At 35.2% G+C, this 22,246-nt stretch overlaps 1 protein-coding gene across 1 annotated transcript in view; it reads left to right on the top strand.

The window, feature by feature from the left end:
- Positions 1 to 22,246, top strand: part of Lrp1b (LDL receptor related protein 1B) — a 1,955,528-nt gene that overhangs the window by 1,136,072 nt on the left and 797,210 nt on the right. The window contains exons 14-16 of the mRNA XM_042275227.2: positions 1,206 to 1,395; positions 10,399 to 10,521; positions 20,498 to 20,638. Of these exons, the coding sequence (XP_042131161.1) occupies positions 1,206 to 1,395; positions 10,399 to 10,521; positions 20,498 to 20,638 (454 nt within the window). The remainder of the gene's footprint in view (positions 1 to 1,205; positions 1,396 to 10,398; positions 10,522 to 20,497; positions 20,639 to 22,246) is intronic.

Below are 22,246 nucleotides of genomic sequence, written 5' to 3'. Positions count from 1 at the left end.
ATATATACAATATATTTATTGCATACATACTAATATCTTAAAAATATACATAATGTGTAGAGTTTCATGGTCATCATCTTTTAGACTTTGATTTATTCTTTTCTTTTAGTATATCATAATTGACTAGCGGATTCACTTAAAAGGAGCATAATTGCCAGTTGTTGGTGGCACACACCTTTAATCCCAGCACTAAGGAGGTAGAAACAGGCAAATCTCTGTGAGCTTGAAGCTAGCCTGGTCTACAATTCGAGTTCCAGGACATCCAGGGATATTATACACAGAAAATTTGTCTCAAAAAACAAAAACAGAAAAACTCAAACCAACCAAAACAACAACAAAAACAAAAAAGGATCATAATTTTAATTTTTATTCCTAACACACACACACACACACACACACACACACACACACACACACACACACACATATATATATATATTCCTTAAATTTTGAATATTGATTGAAAAAATTTGCTTTCATAATGCCTTGCAGGATGGTTTTATAAGTAATGAAAGGTAAGAAGTGAGACCATGTTGGGAGACTAGTGTATTTCCTGTCTATCATCTCTATGTGCAAGATAACTTGACTGTTCTCCTGATTCCTCTACTTCAACATTCAGAAAAGAATTAAATAATAACACAACAAACTTAATCAAAATTGAACCTCATTAACAACTCACATCTATGTAGAATTAAAATCTTTCCCTTTCTTATAATTTCCTAGATTTCTTTAATTTTCATTGGCTCAACTGAACTAGAAAGTCCTTCCCATTCACACAGCCATTTAAACATTTCACTTCAGTTGATTATTGGATGAACAGCATGGGTGTGTATGTGTGCATGACTGTGAGTTTGTATGTGCGTTTGTATGTATGTATCCACATGTCCAGTTAATTTTTTAGATTAACTTCCATACAAGGGAATAATAAATATCACATAGGAGAGAGAAATAAAGTTGAGCAAAGCCTCATATCAGCAGTGGTATTTATGACAGAAATTTGAACAAATGAACTATTGACTATCTCCTTCAAATGCATGTGCCAAAAACTAGAAAAATAACCTCACATTGTAAAAATCTCTTTATGAGTTAAGACTGTAGATTGTTCTCTGGTATAGTTATATGAATATTATTTACTTAAATAGCTTTGTTTATAAAGATAGTCTTGATTTTTTATAGTATGTTTATATTTATTTCATATTTTACAGGTTGTTTACAGCGGGAAAGAGTTGAACCATCCTTTTGGATTGTCACATCATGGGAATTATGTGTTCTGGACAGATTACATGAATGGTTCCATTTTTCAACTCGATTTGATGACCAGTGAGGTGACATTGCTGAGGCATGAAAGAGCACCCCTGTTTGGGCTTCAGATTTATGACCCACGAAAGCAACAAGGTATTAAAAACCTAAAATAATTTTTTCAATAATTCACATGTAATAATATTTCACTATAGTAACACAAAGCTCTACTTTGACAATGTTGATGGTTTTTGTAATAAACATTGCCAGCTCACTGTAGAGTCATTCAAATCTTAGCACTTGTTACCATCAAGATATATTTCTTGGCCTTAAGTAGCCTGAGTGAGGAACTCAGGCAATTCTGCTCAAGAGAAATTGAGGTTTCCCCAAACATTTCTTTATTCACATCATGTTTTGTGAAGAATGTTCTTCTTTATACAAAAAAAAAAAAGTAATCAAAGAATAGTTTGGTAAGCAGTGAGAAAAACTTTCTTACAGTGAAAGGAGGACTTGAATAATTGAAAAAAAAAAGATGAATTGCACATGCAGACTTTATTGACAAGTCTGCTTTGCATTGTCTCGTTAGGCTCCAGAGGTAGTTAAAGAATGTGTAACAATAAAGTGGAACAACCTACCCCAACAGCCACATCTCATTAAAATCAGATAGCATTGTTACATTTTATCCTCATGAGTTATTAATATTCATTATGCTACCACAATCACCATGACTCATAACTTAGATATTAAGCACTGAAACCAGCTTAGTAAATGATGTGGTAGATGTTTTATGATTTTTAAATAGTTGCTATTCCTTTATAATGTAGATATCCTTATAAATATTTAATGAGCCTGCATACCAATAAATTTTGAATGAATAAATAGCACCCTTAATTTTCAGATACATATCTTGTCAGTGGGGATTTCAGTATCAACAAGGTTTGGGAAGGAGTTTGCATTAAGGTAGTTATCTTAAATGGACCATCTCATCCCTGAGCCTCGGCTTTTCTCCTTTATTAAAAGTTCTCTATCCACAGACAAATCAAGTGCAAAGAATGCTAAGAAATAATGGCTAATTCTTAATGAAATTACCTTTAAAAAGAACAAAATTGATATTATTTGGACAAGAAATGAATAATAGAAAAAACACTGCTGGAGAAGGCCATTGTCTCCTCATATTCATACCCACCTCACAACTTTGGTGGCACACTTTTCATTTGCCTGTGTTACACTGGAGGTGCTCTTTCTCCCTCCCCACCTCTTCACTTCCTTCTCTCCCTTCTTCCCCTTCTCTTTCCCTAGTCAGGACTGGACACAGGCCTCTGTTCTTGCTAGGCAGGAGCTCTTCCACAAGCCCCTTCCTTCTCGTTAGAAACTCCCACTTGAAGTGTCGTTTCTCAACTCCCTTTAGCCAGAAGTCAGTTTTACAGTCTTCATAGACTTTAATCTTCTGGTTGTTTTAGAATGTTGGTTATTAAATTCAAAATGTGATGGAAAAAATGCCTCATCACTATAAAATGGACTTGGGCTTAAACGCTGGCTGACCTTTGATCCTTTTCAGAATTTGTAACCATGAAATACTAAATGTAGAACAGAAATATATCCTTCACCAAATTTCTGTGAGGATCAAATGATTATTTGTTACATTAAAAATAAATCTCACAAGACTTAGTACATGTGAGACAATCCACAACCTGTTCCTGTATCACCTCACAGGAAAAAGCAATCATTTTAAAATTTCCTTTCTATAAATGCAGCCTAAACATTCAAAGCAATAATTTATCAAAGTGATGTGCAACAAACTGTGTAACTCAAACAGAGAAGTATATCTACTCTTTGGAAAATACTATTAGTTTATAATTAATAAGTACTAGCATTGGATAAAGAATTGCTTTTTTAAAAGTTCTTTTACCATTGTAATTCAAAAGATCATAATTACTAAACTCATCATGAATGCTCATTTAGAAATGATTGTATTCTGTTTCACTTAGAAACTGTGTTCAGTCCAATTGATAATAAGTCCAATTCATTAACTTAGGTGGATCAATCAATTAGTTTCAGTTTTCTACCTAATCATCCTAAATCTAATGATCGTCCACAACTATACTAACCTTTGAAACATAGTTCAGTATAGAAAGAATTCCTAGTTAGTACCTGTTGGATTCAAGTAAATACTCATTGACTTTAGATAATCTACAAGAAGATATATGTTGTTTTCCATCTTTAATTGTATTGATCAAGACAAGATAATTGCAAAGTAAAAGGAATTAAGATTTTTAGATATAGGCAACTCATTCTACAGTGGTATAATTTTCTTCCAATGGTCCTTTTCCTTTTCAACTTTTGAAAATAAGATATTAAATTTTTAAAATTCATAATGAACATAATATTTTGTATCCTTTCTACTAAGATTCAAGAAATTATTTTATATGTATGCATGTTTTGCCTGCACAAATGTCTGTACACTATGTTGATACCTGGTGCCTGAGCAGACCAGAAGAGGGTATTAGATCTCCTGGGACTGGAGTTACAGGTGTTTGTAAGCTGTCATGGGGGTGCTGGAAATTAAACCTGGCTCTTTTGCAAGAGCAGCCCATAGTCTTAACTGGTGATCAATCTCTTCAGCTCCATGTTAGCTTTAATCTAAAGGGTACAATACAGGAGCCGAGTAGACAACCAAATCTCTTAAGAGTAGGTGCTATCATTTGCTCCTACAGTGAAAAAAAATGTTACAAAGCTCTCATCCATGTGTGTCTCTATCTGTCCCTGGCTTTCTTTTCTTTCTTCCTTCTCTCTAGTAATCTAGCAATCTAGGCTAGATTTTGATACATGTATGTATATGTGAACTGTATTTTTAATGTAGTATTTATACACAATATGAAAATACAAATAAATAAAACATAGCACCAATTAGTGTGTGTTTGTGTATGTATGTATGTGTGTGTGATATGTATATGTGCAGGTGTGCTCACTGATTCCTTAGCATGTGGAAACTAGAGATAGATGTCTGGATGTATCCCCTCACTGTTCTTTACCTTACTTTTTGAGGTAGAGTCTGTAGATGTAATTCTGAATGGTCTTATTAAATAAGAAACACAGAGCAAAATGCAGAGTTAAAAGCCCCAGGTCAGAGAGCAGTAGCTAAGAGCTGAGACCATGACTGCCTTCTTACCCCTTGCTGTCACTGCTGTCCTTCCTATGAGAAAGAGACCAACTTCCTGTGTGTCTGTCTTTTTGTTGACTTTCTGTTCTGCCTTCTCATTGGTTGTAAACCCAACCACATAACCTCCTTGTCACTGCCTGTCTATACAGACCTCCAGGTCTCTATGGTTGGTATTGAGATTAAAGGCATGTGTCTCCATTCTGGCTGTATCCTTGAACACACAAGATCTGCCTGTCATGTGATTGGGATTAAGAGCGTGTGCTACCACTGACAGACTTTTCTGCTAAATGGCTTGTTATTAGCTCTGACCCCCTAGGCACATTTATTTATTAACATACAAATAAAATCACATTTCAGCACAAATAAAATATCACCATGAGTCTCTCACTGAGACTTTGTAATTAATTATGTTGTGTTGATCTCCAGTTCCAATTCCTAGGTTGGTAACTAGGGAAGCCCCCCAGGATCCTAATGTCCCTGTGCCTTTCCCTTAGTGGTTCCATAACAGGCCACCAGGATTGGCTTTTTATGTGTTTACTGGGACTTCAAACTCAGGTTTTGTGCTTGTGCAACCAATACTTCAGTCTCTGGGTCATTTGTTTGTTTGTTTGTTTTTTCAGTATGTAGCTTGGCTATCCCTGAACTTGAGATCCTCCAGCCTAAGCCTGTAATTAAAAACATGAATCATTACTCTGGGCTAGAACATGTGTTTTAGTTCTTGTCTAAAAAGTGGTTGTTGTGATTTTGTTTGTTTAATCATTGTTGTCATGTTTGTTTATTTCGAGATAGGATCTCTTGTAACTCAGGTTGGCCTTAAACTCATTCTGTAGATGAGGTTGAGTTTGAACATTTAATCTTTCTGCCTGTACCTGGAAAGTGCTGGATTAAGATGTATACCACTAAGTTTAGATAGAACACCTGTTTTCATTGTAGTTATATCAACAGTAAATTTCTCATTCACATTGTTTTAATATAAAACTCCACTTGACTCCCTATGTAGATTTCAGCAGCCAGAGACCTGAAGTCCTATCTCCAGCATTCCAGACATATCAGTGTTTTTGTTGTGTGTAAATGTGGATTTAGTAAGTCTGAGGTTTGTAACAGGACCAGATTCACATTTATCTCTCCCCATATTTCCAATTTTTGAGATAATTATCACAGAAATTATTTAAAAATACTGTCTAGATTCTTCTACTTTTTTAACTTAATATCATCACATACACATACAGTACTACAAAGTAATTCCAAATGAAACTAAATATAAGAATAATATAGTGAAAATAAAATTCTTAAAGGAAATGAAAGGTATGGGTCACTTTATCCTTTTTACAGACCAACTGTTTATTCATCTTTCTGAAATTATCAAATATTGAATGCAAGACAGATCTGATACCAGGGCCTCAGGCAGTTGGTTCTTATCTGATGTTTGGAGTAAAAACAGTGTCCAGGATATCGTCTAACTTATAAATTAGAATAACACTCCACTACATATATAAACAAAATCCAAATATCAGAATTTTTCCATATGTGGTACAGGTACTTGAAAATTCACATATGACAGAATACTGAAAAAATGAACAGCCCTGGAAGATTATAGAAGGCAAGATTTATGTTTTCTATTATTTAAAAAAAAAAAATCAAACCCAGAGAAAAATAACGCAGACAGATTGTTTTGTACTGGAAACATATTCTACCACCTGCTGGAAATAAACATTTGTTGGGGACTAAATAACTGAGGTTTATGACATTCAGGTATTAATACAGGGCTGTCAAATGTTTTATGTATCATATGTGTCTTAATTATTGTCTGATGGAGGCTGTAATATACCTTGAACTTTTTTTCCCCAAATAGACAGTATAGTCACTGAGCACAGCTGGGTCAGTAAATTAAAATGAGGATGAGGAGGCCTTTCATCATGATAAAACTGTTTTGTATCTGTCTGCATATTCACATTTTTCCATCTATGTATTCACATCTTTATCATCATCATTCCATTCACTTACTCCTGAATCTACACCTATGTATGCTCTCAAACCTGTGTCTACATGTGTGTCTGAACTGACATATGTCTAGATATATCCATGCCTGACACTTGATTCTACACCTCTCTATGCACTCAGACATAAAAAGATATGTTTATCATATACTTTTAACTCATACCTGTAACTGCAGCATCTATCCATGCCTCATACCTATATCTGCATTCCATGCACTCATACTTGTGTTTCTATCTATCTCTGTACCACACCTGCATCTATAAGGTCTTTGAACTCACACCCGTACCTGCATCTGTCCCCATGCTCATACCTGTACCCACAACTACCCCTGTGATCACACTTGTCTTTACACTGCTGAAAACAGTTGCTCTGTAATTCACATTGCTAACTCAAAGTTCCATTCATTCAATTATTTATCAAAAATTCTCTGCGACACACATAATTCATGGTACCTCTAATTCTGGAAGAACCATGAGTGGGAAGAAAAGACAGAGTTTTGGGCTTCAAAGAAACTCACTTGGACTTGACAGTTATAATTTTTATTAATGCATTTGTATTTCATTTTTGAATATTTAAATATATTTGCTTCCAAAGTTAGTTTAGAAGTACATGTTATAGTAATATTTGGTAAGTTATTATTTCTTTTCTTTGTTGATTGGATTTTATTTTTACTTATAAAAGTAAATTAAATAAAACCATGGATTTAAATACAAAATGTTTAAATTTTTATTAGTAATGATAAAGATTATTAGACAAAATAATTTTAATAACGATTGATTATTTCTCATTGTTAGATATAAAAAACACCATTTGGACACTTAATTATTGAGTGATCCTTCTTGCAACTGTTATAAAATCAAATCAAATTATTATTGTAACTATAATTAGATTAAATTGAATGTAAATATGGGGTAACCAGCTATGAGAAGAATGCAATATGGATTTTGTGTACTGTGACTATTAAGATGTTACTGACCTAATCCATGGAATTTATAGGTAATTATTGATACTGTGTTTGAAAAATAGTAACATTCTGCAGATAATTTTATGAAATACATTTAAAAGATATAACTTCAAAGAAACACTATCACATGAGCTCTGATGGGAATATATTCTTAAAATGAAATTGGAAAATGTATGGGCTCTTCCAATAAGATATGTGGAATTATTCATGGTAATTTAGTTTAGTGATTTCTGTTATGGCAGTACAAATACTAATTCTTCCTTTTCAGAATGTTGTATTCAAATAAGGAAATATATTTTAAACTTTAAATGATGCTAATTTATTTCAGAATATGGAAATTTTTAATCAATAGGAATAAATGTCATGCCATTGATTTATATATTTAGCATATATCTTAGAAACATTATGTAACCTGATGCATTATAGTCAACAGTTTCTTATTTCTTACTGTTTCAGTTATATATGCCCCCAAATATTGTGAAATACTTCTAATTTTTTAAAATCTGGATACTACTCAAAGTTGAATATGCAGTTTAGTGCTGCACATATTGTGAACACAGAAAGGGTACCTGAGTGTCCTCCAAAGTTTTACATATTATCCCATAATCATGGAATATATATGTTGGCATCTGTGAGCAACATAAACATTTCCACATTCCCTATTAGAAAAAAAATGAGGTAATTTTTCATTACCCTCCAAGTTTAGAAATTTAGATCATTCCTTGTATTATTTGCTATCTTAGTTTTGAAGCATATTTTAGATTATTACGCTTATAATGAATTAAATGTATTGTTCAGAAAATGAAAAGAATTGATAATAAACTCTAGATTATTTCTTCTGATCTGAGACATACAAAATAATATGTAGGAATTTATAGTATTAAGAACCATTGTGAAGGAATTATCTCCCTGTAATGCTCCAATCCCTCTGGTCTACAGCGTGTAAAAATAACTTCATCCGTGGTTTCAGTCTGCAGTATTGGCATCTGTGTAGTAACTATCAATTTACTCATAGCAGTTTATTATTTATGGCCCAAGCAAATAAAGACTCCTCATTTTACTGTTTTACTTCTAAAATAATAAAACATTTCATTAATTTATAACACTGAAATTAGCATGCTTTAAAGTGACCTGATTATTATTAGAGAAGCACTCGGTATTATCAGAGTGCTTCTGGAGTTTTGTACTTCTCTCTGTAAAGATAGATGTAAAGCTAAGCAAGCTCTCGCCTTCTTTTCTTGTTCCTTTCCTCCCCCTTACACCTCTCTCTGTCTCTGTCTCTCTGTCTCTGTCTCTGTCTCTCTCTGTCTCTCTCTCTCTCTCTCTCTCTCTCTCTCTCTCTATATATATATATATATATATATATATATATATATATATATATATGTTTCTGTCCATCTGTTTCTGTCTTTCTTTCTGGACTGCCACTCTTTAGCCTCTGCTCTCCTTGGACTTGTTCTGTTACCCAGACTGGCCTGGAACTCACAGCAACCCTCTTATCTCAACGCCCTGAGAGTCACATTTAGAGGCAAAAGCCATGACACCTGGATTAATACATTTTCTCAATGGACATCTTGCAAGAATAAATGTCATATTTGTGATTATCTAAACTTGCATTGTTTTAGCTACATGTCCATAAAAACTGTTATCTCCAAGCTCTTCTAATATGTCTTTGGTGTCATCTATGATTCAACATGGACTCCTCACATATATTTATGAATTTCTTCCATTAGTGTCTCTGCTCCCTAAGTCTCTAGTCCAGAACTTGGCACGTCTGTGCTGTGAGTTTTCCCAGTATCCCACCTTTCTTGGGGTCCTCAGCACAATGATATGCCAGTGTACTCACCCCACTGGAGAACAAGTCACTGTCCCACATGCTTGTTTGTGCAATGGTAGTCTACATCTACATTCTCGGACACATGCTCTACTTTCCAAACACCATGCCACACTGCTATGAACATAATCTGGAGAACTATTGATGACAGACAAAAGACTACCTTCCTCCTTGCTCCTGGTACCTAGAAAATGGTTACCTGGCCCAATGTCCTTCTTCAACCAGCTCACATATTCTTCTTACCTATCAAAGCATTATATATTTTCAAATGTTTCTGAAAATAGTTTCTGTTAAGGGAAAATGTTGACTATATCAACAAAGGCGAACGATATATAACTTATCTGTACACACAATATTCCCACATATATCTCAAGGAGAGAAAATATTCTTTTTTGGGGGTTTTTTTTTTTTTTTTGGTTTTTTCAAGACAGGATTTCTCTGTGTAGCTTTGAGCCTTTCCTGGAACTTGCCTTGGAGACCAGGCTGGCCTAGAACTCACAGAGATCCACCTGGCTCTGCCTCCCGAGTGCTGGGATTAAAGGCATGCGCCACTGCCGCCGCCGCCGCCGCCGCCGCCGCCGCCACCACCACCACCACCACCACCCAGCAAGAAAGTATTCTTGAAAGCTAAATTTGGAGGTATATGCCTGTAATTCGTGCAGTTGGGGGGTAGATAAACAAGGACAGAGAGTTAAAAGGTAGCTTGTGTCACACGGCCTTAAAAGTAAACTGTATTTTGTAAGTTGCATGGCCTTCAGCGTAGCTGGAGAGTTTTCTCTCCGGGTCCCAACAAGCCCCAGCAGTCTAACAGCCCACTTATAAACTAAACACACAGACACTTATATTATTTAAACTGTTTGCCCTAATGGCTCAGACTTCTAGCTATCTAGTTCTTAAATCTTAAATTAATCCATTTCTATAAATCTATACCTTGCCACGTGGCTCGTGGCTTACCGGCATCTTCACATGCTGCTTGTCATGGTGGTGGCTGGCAGTGTCTCCCTTCACCTTCCTGTTCTCTCAATTCTCCTCTCTGTTAGACCCACCTATACCTCCTGTCTGGCTACTGGCGAATCAGTGTTTTATTTATTGACCAATCAGAGCAACACATTTGACATACAGACCATCCCACAGCAGTGCAGCTTTGTTAAAATCAAAGTTCTGTGATAATTTCCTTTCTTTCTTTCTTTCTTTTTTCTGCAGGTGACAATATGTGTCGCATAAACAATGGGGGCTGTGGTACACTCTGCCTGGCTATCCCAGCAGGCCGCGTATGTGCTTGTGCTGATAATCAACTTTTGGATGAAAATGGTACAACTTGCACGTGTAAGCTCCTTTTCTTCTGTCACTCACTGTGTATATGGATTTTTGTGAAGATCAGAATGAGTATCAACAGAACTGAAATCACAACTGGAATGAGAAATCTGTGTAACTGCTTAGGTATAATCATAGTCTGTATTAGGTAACTCAATATCTAGTATGCATACATTAATGATAGTGACAATGTGCTATATAACATCCTTTCCTGCTGTGCAGGTGAATAGACAATTTCAATATCTATGCCAAAGGAGAAAATACTTCTTGTCATACAAAGCTCCATGGTAGCAGTTTCAGCTGACAACTCATTGTCTTTGGTGCACAGGTTAGCCCTGAAATGATTTCAAATGAATTGGCAGCTCAGATATCTGTATTTGGAGGTAAAGAACAGAGAATAATGCCCCAAAGGGGCTTCTAAGGAATCTATAGACCATAAAAACAGTGAATTAACTGGATTGATTGACTTGTACTGAAGACACCTTTATTAGTTTCATCATATCCTTCAATTTACAGTGCTTATTATTCCAGAGTGAATCTGGAAAGTTTCATGCCTCAAGTTCTATCCCCTAAACACAGTAGCAGCCACAATCATATGCATGTATTGAGAGCTAAATAGAAATTTCTGGAAGGACTTGAATTTCAAATTGTGGCTCAAGGCTCTCGTGAGAAAGAAATACAATAGGATTTATGTATGCATGTATGCATGTATGTATGTATGTACATACACATGCAGAAAGATGACAGGAGTATAATAAAAAGTTCACTGATAACTTATCAGAAGTTGATAAGCCTTAAGATCTGCAGTCTGCAAATTGAAAATCCAGAATGGGTGAAGTATCTGTCTAGTGAGTCTCCAGATTGATGAGGGAGGAACTCTGGGTCTACAGAAGGCAGACACAGGATCATTCCATTTTGAGGCTGGATTCTCTATTACATTGTATCTCTATTTTTCAGCCCTGGCTCACACTTCCATATCTATTATTTTAGGTTTATTTTTGCTTACCATGAACATAAGCATCTTCTCATTTAATTAAATACTCACTGTAAACATGACCCTTAAGAACTGAATTTTAAGTCATCTCATGTTTGATGACTGGAGACATTTATGATATATTGATAAAGATATTTGTGTCTTTTTCACTGTTTTCAATTCCTTCTGTACTTTCCCATATGGCCCACATTCAATTTGTGTTACATCTTGAGGCATTTGGCATAAAACTTCCAGTCCCAAAATGAGGAATTCAAGCCAGTACATTGAATATCAGTATTATAAATTCCAATTATTTAAAATGAGGACTTTAGCTTCTTCCTATTATTCTCTTTATCATTCTCATTTTCAGGCCTTTCTATTACAATGTAATGTTTCTAACCAACATTATTTTGAATTATCAACATTGAAGGGGGCACTGAGATACAGCTCAGTAGCAGAGTGGTAGCCAGTGTGTGAAGTCCTTGGCTTGATTCCTAGCATTGCAATATATACTTCCCCTACATATGTAGCTAATTAAATTTAAGTTTTACATATTTTAGTCCTAGAGCAGAGTTCTGCTGGTTGTGTATCTTAGTATTCAAGACTTTAATAGTCCATTATTTATTAACAATTACTAATATTGGGAAATATATTAAAGTGACATCTTCAAAGACAAAATACAGACACGAATATATATCTTCTCTCCTTACATATTCTACACACATATATACTCTATATAGAATTGATTACTAGTGTGTTACAAATGTCCTACCTTTGCCTTTTTATGGGAGAAGAAATTCCTTAGTACATTAAGTCTTGGCTAGGCAAAATTTCCCTTCAAAAATATTGACTTCAAAAAATACCACTAAATTCTTTCTAGAATTACACATGCCTCCATTTCAAGATTGTATGGAGGACAAATCCCATTGTATTCTTGAGTCATTAGATGAAGGCTTCTCTCTCTTTGTTCTGGGTATTATGTTTGGCTCTTATTGTGTTGCTAGTTATGAGGATATTATCAAGGTCTATCATTTACCAACAGACAGATAGCAGGCATAGCTTTGAACAGCTGGAATTCTCTCACATGGTTTGCTAATCTTAATTTTATCAATATTTTTGGGAGACAAAGTGTGCCTAATTGGTACATTTGACAGTATAAATTTTTTACAAGAATTAATTTAGCATTGTTTTTCTATTATATTGCTGAGATTTCTGCTGGCCTAAATTAATAATTCTGAGATATTAAAAAGATAGACTAACACACACACAAACACACACACACAAACACACACCATTTAAAGTACCATCAATGATGCTATTCCCTGTGATCCATTAATAGAATTTCTCTCAAAGATGGGAAATAGCACTGAGTACACCTGTGTTTTGATTTTGCTAGATATAGATTTAAGGTCCTCCTTCTTACCCTAGTACAGGCAGACTTCCTCAGTTTCTAGTTAAATCTTTGAATATGTCCTGGATGAATCTTTAAAACTCCACTTCTGTGTATCAAACAAAACTAAAGTTCTCTTAGGACACTATCTATAGAACGATCAGGACCCTAGAATTTCAGAGATACTGGTGACCTTGTGAGCCTTTAGGAAATCATGGGGAGGTGTATTTATCAGATGCTAACATCAAAATGGCACTTAAGCTTGAAACTTTCTAATGAGCTCCTAAATTGGCATTAGGGAATCATAATTATATGATTATTATTATATTTCCTGTTTTCTTCATTCCTATGCTCAATTTAGACTCTATGGATAACTTTTGAGTTATATCTATATTAGTATGAATATGAAAAGGTTGATAGTTTAAAATATAATATTATTGTAGAATAGAGTAAATATGAAGGAATAGAGAGAAGAAAAATCTAGATTCATATGGCAAAAGAATGATGAGCAAAAAAGAAAATATGAACTGGGGTAAGAAAAAGACAAAAGCTAAGTACTATCTGTGAACACAAGAAGCAAATCCTTGTCAGGATCTTCATTTTTACTTTAGTAAATTATACCTATACATATAAATTGTTTAATGTGTGTTTCATCCTTTTCTAGGCCTATTTTCTTTGGTGTAAGCCTAAATACAAGAAGAAACACATATCCTTATTATTACTTGTGTTAGGTATAGATGAAGCAAGCTTAGTCATGCCTTGTGTATCACCCACTAAATGACAAATGTCACCCTTCCCCACCCTACAAACATATCAATTTACCTTTATTTACTCACATACTTTCCTGGTTGTTCTACTTCATAGGTAGATATTACGCACTTCATCGCTTGCCCTTTTCACTTATATCACCAAGACGAACTGTATTTAAATATCATAGTAAAATAAGAAAGAGGCTTCTGTTGGGTGATATACTATATTAGAAATGGCTCTGCCACTGTTTTTAAAACTATAAATAGTTCTGAATATTATTTATTTCTCCAATAGTGACTAGAAGCCTGTCGTTGTTGTGACTCTGGACTTTGATCCGATACTCTGTCTTATGTGGTTTTCTCTTGCCACAACTGCCAAACTAACCAATCACATAATCACAAAACATGCTCAGTAGATCCTTGAAAGCTAGAGATACAACTGTCTTAAAATGAACTCTAGCTGAGAACATACTCCAGCAGCACTTAGAATTTCCCAGACTACAAGCTTAACTACAAGGATCAACACAATAGAAAGATACACATGTTTATTTCTAATACCTCCAAACATTGTCTCCTAGCTCTGCAAAAATAAAAGTTCATTTTGGCTTGTAAAGAAAATATATTATACACAACGTTGATTTCAAACCTGATGCTAGGAGAATCATTTTCAAGTATTGCCAGTATGATCATGTGATCATACACAGGAGAACTAGAAGAAACGTTTTCTGGAGTGTTGATCTCTTTCTAGTACCTGTAATTCATAGATGAGGCAACACAAATGCAGTAAAGGGAAAAGAGAAGATTTTGCCTATCCTGTTCACACTGAAAAATGTCAAATCAGTCAATATGCCCTTATTTCAGAATTACTTGTTGTACTTGCCTGCTTAAATTCTACTCTTTATAAACACTGCATGCAGACTGCCTGAGCTTCTTTGAAGCACAGCACAGTCACTCCTCTTTGAAGGAATACAAGGTGTCTTCGTATATATCATTTCAATTCTTACTTACCTAATAATATAAATAAGTAGAATTCATCATATATTTCTACTTATTAGGAATGTTCCTAAATTAACATTCATAAATAATATTTTTGAGGGATAATAACTGATAGTGAAGCCTATGTTAGCTAGAAAGTGCTAATAAAGAAAGATGCTAAATGAAATCATAGCTTTTAGAGAGTTCAGCGCAAGGTAGAAATCAGCATCATTCCATTAACCAGTCCTTGGTGCTGATTGCTTTGGGATTCTGATTAGTTTAGGCTAGCTTATAGATGTGATGGGTCAACTGAATTATGTAAGCAATCTGAGTTTGACAAACATGATGAGGGATATTGCAACCAATGCATCTTGGCCATCCTGGTTTCAGTCATTCTCACTGAATTGACACCAAATGGATGGGAGATAGTTAAGCTAGACTTAACACCAAGGATATTTTTTCCTCAAGGAACTTGCAATTTAAAGCAGTGGAACACAAAACGCATACTCCCAACAGATAACATAAGCATGTTACACAATTGGTTAGAAATGAATTCTAATGCTGTTTGGAGGAATGAAAGAAGATCCCATGCTTTATTCTTGAGACTCTTGTCCATTATGACCAAATCCTCTTAAGACTAAATTGGTGTCTGTGGTTGCATAACAAATTGGCACTTGCTACCTCTGAGAACCAAAGAAAAATAGAGTTGACCAATTACAGGTTGCATTTGTATTTCTCATGAAAATTATAAAAAGAAGCATAAAATATAAAATTGAAAATTAGATTATAAATGAGCCCCTAATGCAAATCAGTCCTTAAAATGATGAATTTTATTGTATAAGTTACCTGATCGTTTCAGCTGGAGTGAAGAAGACAATTCTTTAACTGTTCTGCAGATGTTTGAAAGAGTAGGACAATCTCTCCACTGTGTGTCATTTCCAGAAAAGCAACTTACAGTTAACAAAATAACAGTAAAGCAGAGGCTAGCAATGCACCGTCATGTGCCTATGGCCCTCTGTGATCCTTGCCACCTTCTGGAATACCAGATATAGCCCTTTGTGACAAATAGTGCTCCTCTGTGTGGAGCCATTTGTCTGTTCCACTGTGACAAGCCCCATGCCCTCGTACATATGCATGTAATGTGTAGTAAAAAGTTTAAGGCAATAGAAAAGTTCAGAAGCCCCATTTAAATGATTATTTATGTCCTTCGGTGCATAGAACCTCACAGAAGGTTATGTACAACATAGGCTGGCTGCTCAGAAGACCATTCTATCTAATAAAAGGTCATTTCTCTATGATATAAAGAAAAAAAACATAGCTGAATAGTCCACTTTCTCCTCTCATGTGCCTCTGTGATAGGACAATATCCAATTAGCTACAGTTTTCAATTTTCCTTTTGGTCCACATCCCTGGGTCAAGGATGTGTGGTACATTTTTTTTTTTTTGTTTAGCTGAGATCAAAATACAAGGTGAAGAGTTCGAGGACGAGTTCTTCAACAAAGAGTGCTTGCTTCTGGACTTTTTGGCGGATGCTAGTACACACACACACACACACACACACACACACACACACACACACATTAAAATGAATAAAAATATATGGGAAGATACAAAACTAAATTAAAATAAAATAATATAGCTTAGAGAGCTGCTTATTTTATTTCATGGGGTTCTGGATATTATTTCTGGCAATCATCCTTCTAGGTTTAAGAAACAACTCTAGAATAAATCCTTGATGTTCTTCTGTTCGGGAGAGTCAGACATGGGCTTTCTGATATTCTTCTCTAACATCAATTTTCACAAGAAGCATGAAAAATGACATTTTACACCAGGCAAGTCATAATTCATGCTGTGCCATTTCTGAACGTGATTAAACTAAATGATTATTTATTACTTTGTCAGTTTCTTATTGCTCAGACCATGTTGTCCTCGTGACAGAATTATACATTTTGTGGATGTTCTCCAATTCATGGTTTAAAACATAGCTCTTCAATAAAGTATAAAATTCCAGCACTTGCTAATGTCCAGGAAGCAATTCATTGCTGTGCTCAACCAAGTACTCTCCATATCCACATTAATCACTGGATAAAAATGATATACGTGGAGCTTTAAGTAAATGTTCATTTTCCTTTCTTGGTACACATCTATATTGTTTGCTGAAATTTCATTATGCGTACTCATGCTCATGAACAGTAAGAGAAGAGAATCAGCTGCTGATCTAGTTAAAGTGAAGCTGCCTTTCTAAAGGATTTCTACGGCCCCTGGAGACAGTCTCTTAGTGTAGTAACAGCAATCTCATTAAATTCCAAAAAGTCAGGCAACAAATTATTTTATGCATTAACTCTAAGCCCAGATTCTTTTCAGCATTGCTCTTTTGTACATATGACACTGTTTTTTTTTTTTTTTTTTTTTTTTTTTTTTTTTTTTTTTTTTTTTTTTTTTTTTTTGGTTTTTCGAGACAGGGTTTCTCTGTGTAGCTTTGCGCCTTTCCTGGGACTCACTTGGTAGTCCAGGCTGGCCTCGAACTCACAGAGATCCACCTGGCTCTGCCTCCCGAGTGCTGGGATTAAAGGCGTGTGCCACCACCGCCCGGCTATATGACACTGTTTTTATATTTATGAATCTTAAGTGGAAATTCAGGTTTAAAAATCTTTCATAGAGATTTTAGCCAGCCATAGAAAGAATGCTAAGTGAGTTTATTGAATGAGATATTTATTGGCCTTTTATGTTATGCTCAGTATGTTTGCTTCTTCTCATTGTTCTTTCAAAAGTGGCTAAGTCTACAGGCAATAAACTTGGACACCGCTGTAAATGATACTGTCCCCTGATTCGACATTGCTTAGTTAGTTCTGGCAAAAAAAATCACACACTCCAAGCTTCTATCTTGTCCATATTATCACATGGAACTTAGTTTCCTTAATAATGAGCATTGGTTGCAGAATAGTAACTTTTCTTCCATTGACATGGGTCCTGTATAAATGTGGCAGTTCACACTGAACATTGTGGTTCCTTTATGATATAATTACTGGTCACATCTGAAATTTTTGGGTTAGTCATAAAATGGACTAATGAAACCATAAGCCATGGAGACATTGCAAATCAAAGCTCAGTAGCTAAGAGGTTAGGGGAAAGGCTCAGTGTAAAGCACTTGCTACCAATTGCAAGGATCAGAGTTCAGATCTCACATAAAGGTCAGACAGGTGTGCTCCCCAGTGTGTATCCTAATACTTAGGAGGCACACACATGATAGTCCTGGACCAACCTGGCATGTCAAAAATGAAAATAAATAAAAAAAAAATAGAAATTCAATATCTAAAACCACCCATTATCATTGTGCAAAAAGTAGCAAAGATTCTGGGATTTCATTTTGGTTACCACATAACATTATTGTGTGAAAGAGATTCCTGGATTCTAATAGATGATACGTGAGCCATGCATAAAACACAAAGGACATAGCAGGTAGCAATAGCCTCCCTGCTTATGTTTTTTTTTTTTTTTTTTTTTTTTACTTCCCCGCAAGTCAAGCTGGGGCCATGTGTAGGAGAATTCAAGTAGAATCTGCAAATACAGTGATTCTAGGTGCTAAATGATGAGTTCTTGAAAGCTCATATCCTAAAAGATGTTGGCTAGAAATTCTTCCTAACATTTCATTTTAAGAATACTCTTGATTAGAAACAATAGTGAATAAACTAACTAACTCACTTACTAAATCAATCAATCAATAAGTGCTCCATAGCCAAACATACAGCATTTCTATCTTTACTACATAAACACACTCAGATAACAAGTCCAGAACAAAAGCAAATATATGATACACAGGAATACCATTGAGAAATAGTCCAGGGCTTAGAAAAAATGCAGAAGAAATTTCAAAAGTCAAAACCATGTGTATTTGTGTGTTTGTGTGTGGGGGTGTGTATAAATAACACATGCATATTATATGTATATCATTCTATATCTCTCTGTCTCTCTCTATATATAGTGATATACAATTTAATACTAATGCATTTTAAAGCATTAGTAATACTTTAAAAGATCAGTATCTGAAGTAGGAAATATAACGGTTAATAAAATTCTATCAGGTGGTTAGGTTGATGCATTGTGTTTTTGTTTTGTTATTTTCTATTTGAATTTCAAACCCCCACCTGCTCGCCCCACACAGCAGCTTACTTTGAAAAGACCATAGAGAAATGGCATCAGAGAGAAACTGCTTCTTTGTTGTTTTGTCACTGAGACAGACTAGGAAATACATGCTCTTGTCTGTCCATATGCCCACAGTTAGTGTAACTGAGAGGGACAGAGAGCACAGGGCTACTTTTGTTCAGGTTGAATATTTCACTCACTAGAGCAATTCTGTTTGGCTTGAAATGAAGTCTGGGCCCATTGTGGTAGCTTTTGTTTCTATTGCTACAGACCTCCAAGGTTTGTCCCTTACTGTGCCACTCCGAAGTAGTTTCCTGCAGGCATGATTCAAAAGTCATGTTCCCCTCTCAATTCTTTGCTGCAAGAGAGAAACAAGAGAGACCAAGGCAAGGCTATGTTCAGGGCTGTGGAAGTACCACCCATGTTCTCTTGATATCACTTGTGAGCGAGGTGTGTATAAGTTTCCTGTCAGTTCAGCAGCCCACAGGACTTATGAGAAATGAAGTTTAAAGCCAATAGAACAGAAATTAAAGATTCCCCCAGCTCGAAGCCAGCTTGAGTTAATTAAGGCCAACTTCAGACCACAAGGCACTAACGATAGACGGCAGCTCTTCCTTGCCTTCGGTTCCTTCCTGTTGTGCTTCTATCTCATGTATACAAAGGAAACAGAAGAATGGGAATGCTTTCAGTTTATGGTAAATCACGATGGAAATTCAAAAGTTCAGAGCCCAGATATGTGACAGACACTTCTGGTTAGTAGAATGCAGTTTAGCAAAGGAAGCTAAGGAAGCTAAAGGAAGCTTGTCATGTTTCTGTGTCTTTTTGCTGTGATTAACTCTTTGTTGATTTGTTTACCCTAAAGTGATTTGCTGTAGTGAAGGTTCCCATATAGACAACCAGATGAACAATGAAGAAGCTACATGCACAACAGAAAGTAAAACTGTGTTGTTTTCTTTAGTAATTTTAAGATTTTTAACAAAATAATTACTGTCAGCAAAACTAAATGTTTTATTCCCCAAATGGCCATCAGTACAATACTATTTAAGTATCTTCTGTAGAGAAATAAGAATTTTGTCATTAGAACAGCTATCTTATTTAAAATATTTTGTGTTATTAGACCATAATAATCTTTATTTAATGTCAGGAAAATGACTTTATAAATTTCCTATGGTTTTGGTTTATCTTCAGATGTATTTTTTAAATTTGTAGGTTCCATTTTAATTGTACACACTTAATGTATGCAAGTTGCTACTCTGATACACTTGTGGACTGATTTCTGTCAGCAAACAAATGAACAAACCAAACATTTCTCTTTGTTACTTTATGACTACCTATGAGAAGACCACCTGTAATTGATAGTCAATTCCCAGCATGAGACACTACATTATTATGTTCTTACTGTTGTATCTTAGACATGTAGATAATTTATCTTACATTTATTCAATTGGCTCCTTTCACCGATCGCTCCCTCATTCTCTCTCCACTCAGAACCATGCATTAAGATCAGAAAGTGTGTATTTGTGTGCATATGTGTATAATGACCATTATTCACCTTTTAATAAGATTGAAACCTTACTACTTAGATGAATATGGAGAGCACCATGAATGAAATAAACCAGAGGAAGCAAAACAAGCACTGTACAACCTAATTTCTGCGGGGTTCTAAAGCAACTGAAACCCCCAACCATTGATAGTTCAATTAATTTATGCAGCTAGTACTGTATATACATCTCGTATTTTTTTTATTTTTATCTCTAGTTAATCCTGAAGAAACAGTGTTTCATATATGTAAACCTGGAGAATTTCGCTGCAAAAACAAGCACTGTATCCAAGCTCGGTGGAAATGTGATGGGGACGATGACTGCCTAGATGGGAGTGATGAGGACTCTGTCACTTGCTGTATGTTCTCCCTCAAATAATCTGAAACTATATTTTCCTGAGTGAATGTGTGGATTAGTGAAAGCAGCCTATGACGTATCTGAAAATAGCTTTCATGTAAATTGACTTAACTTTCTTCCACAGTGGCCCGTGGCTTAAAGTTAAGCTACGGATTATGTCCTGTGTAAGATGTCAAGGTCTGCTCTTCTCCTCTGTGCCCATCCTTTCCTATCTGTTAGAACACTGACAAACCAGTCTGATGTCACTATGAAGGAAAAGTTGAGAATCTTTGCTTGTGAAGACATGGGAGCTTAGCTCCCTTTGAGATTGACTTTGGGGCACAGAAGGTCACTTTCCAGTCGATTGCTCTCAGGCAACAGAGCCTTGATGGAAATTCAAGGAGATTGGCATGGATTTGGAATGCATTCTAGATTCAGTGCCTCAAGCCATGGCTGAAAATACATATGGGGGACTCAAACAGAAACAAAAGGTTCTGTATCCCTAACTATGGCTTCCACTCAACTTTTGTTGCTTGTTAGAAGAGGAACTGTCCATGTTTCTGGTGAAAGTAGCGACATTTCTCACATGTGTGGATAAAAGAAACCTTTGGAAAGCATGTGAAGTAATATTCTGAGATTACATTTGATTAGCTAAAAGGATATAAAGAAATGAAACAGGTTATGTTAAGAAAGAGAAGCTTGTGTTGAACCTTTAATCATCAAATTTGACTTCAGTACATTGTTTTTGAGAAAATTTTTTCTATGTAGCTACATTTTTTGCAGGCTAAAGTGACTGAAATAATTCAGTTAACACTTTTTTAAATCATTTATTTAAAATTAAAACATAAGAATTTGAAATAGTTTTTAAAGAATACACAAGATTGGTCTACTCAATCATATGATGTAACCATTATGATTAGAATAAAAAGGCCTCAAGAACATATATTTAAAAGTTTCCTAACTGCTGCTTTACATATTTATATATACTTCATCTGTATATTTAAGTCATCTTAGCAGTTCCATATGTATATAAACTATAATTAATTCATGGACACATTGCTGCTTTCTTTGGAATTCCAATCATGGGCTTTCAGTTCATTTTCATTTGTGCTAATATCTGCATGGACTCTGAATGTTCAATACTAAATTGATACACTTCTCAACAACTTTGGAGGGATAAGTTCCTCTGAGGAGGAGGAATCCTATGTTTCCTAATATTGTGCACACATGGCATGTGAAGTAGTACCTTATTTAACTGCCCCAGTCCTCTTGAATCACAGGGTCACATGTAGCAATAATTGATGCTACATTTGGCTCCTTCTCATCATAGGAATCATGTACCTGTTCAGAACACAGATAACCTCATCTGTATATTTCAGTCATGTTAGCAGTTTCATGCTTTTATCTGCATCCTTATTCTTTTTGTTAATTAAATGAAACTCAGCTCTTTTATAGGCATAAGTAGCATTGTATTTGTAGCATTAATAGTAGTTACAAAATTTTCAGTCAGTATTCTGGAGTATTAGTATTTTCTGTTCTATCACAGAATCTATAGGCTTTGCCTGGCATCCTACATTTCACTTACTATCCATATTTAAGTCTATAAATAAGGGTGTTTCTGTGAAGTCTC

This window comes from Peromyscus maniculatus, chromosome 4 (genome assembly GCF_049852395.1).
Source record: "Peromyscus maniculatus bairdii isolate BWxNUB_F1_BW_parent chromosome 4, HU_Pman_BW_mat_3.1, whole genome shotgun sequence".
NCBI classification, from domain to species: domain Eukaryota; kingdom Metazoa; phylum Chordata; class Mammalia; order Rodentia; family Cricetidae; genus Peromyscus; species Peromyscus maniculatus.
Note: the sequence above shows the minus strand (reverse complement) of the source record. Positions and strands in the feature narration are given on the sequence as shown.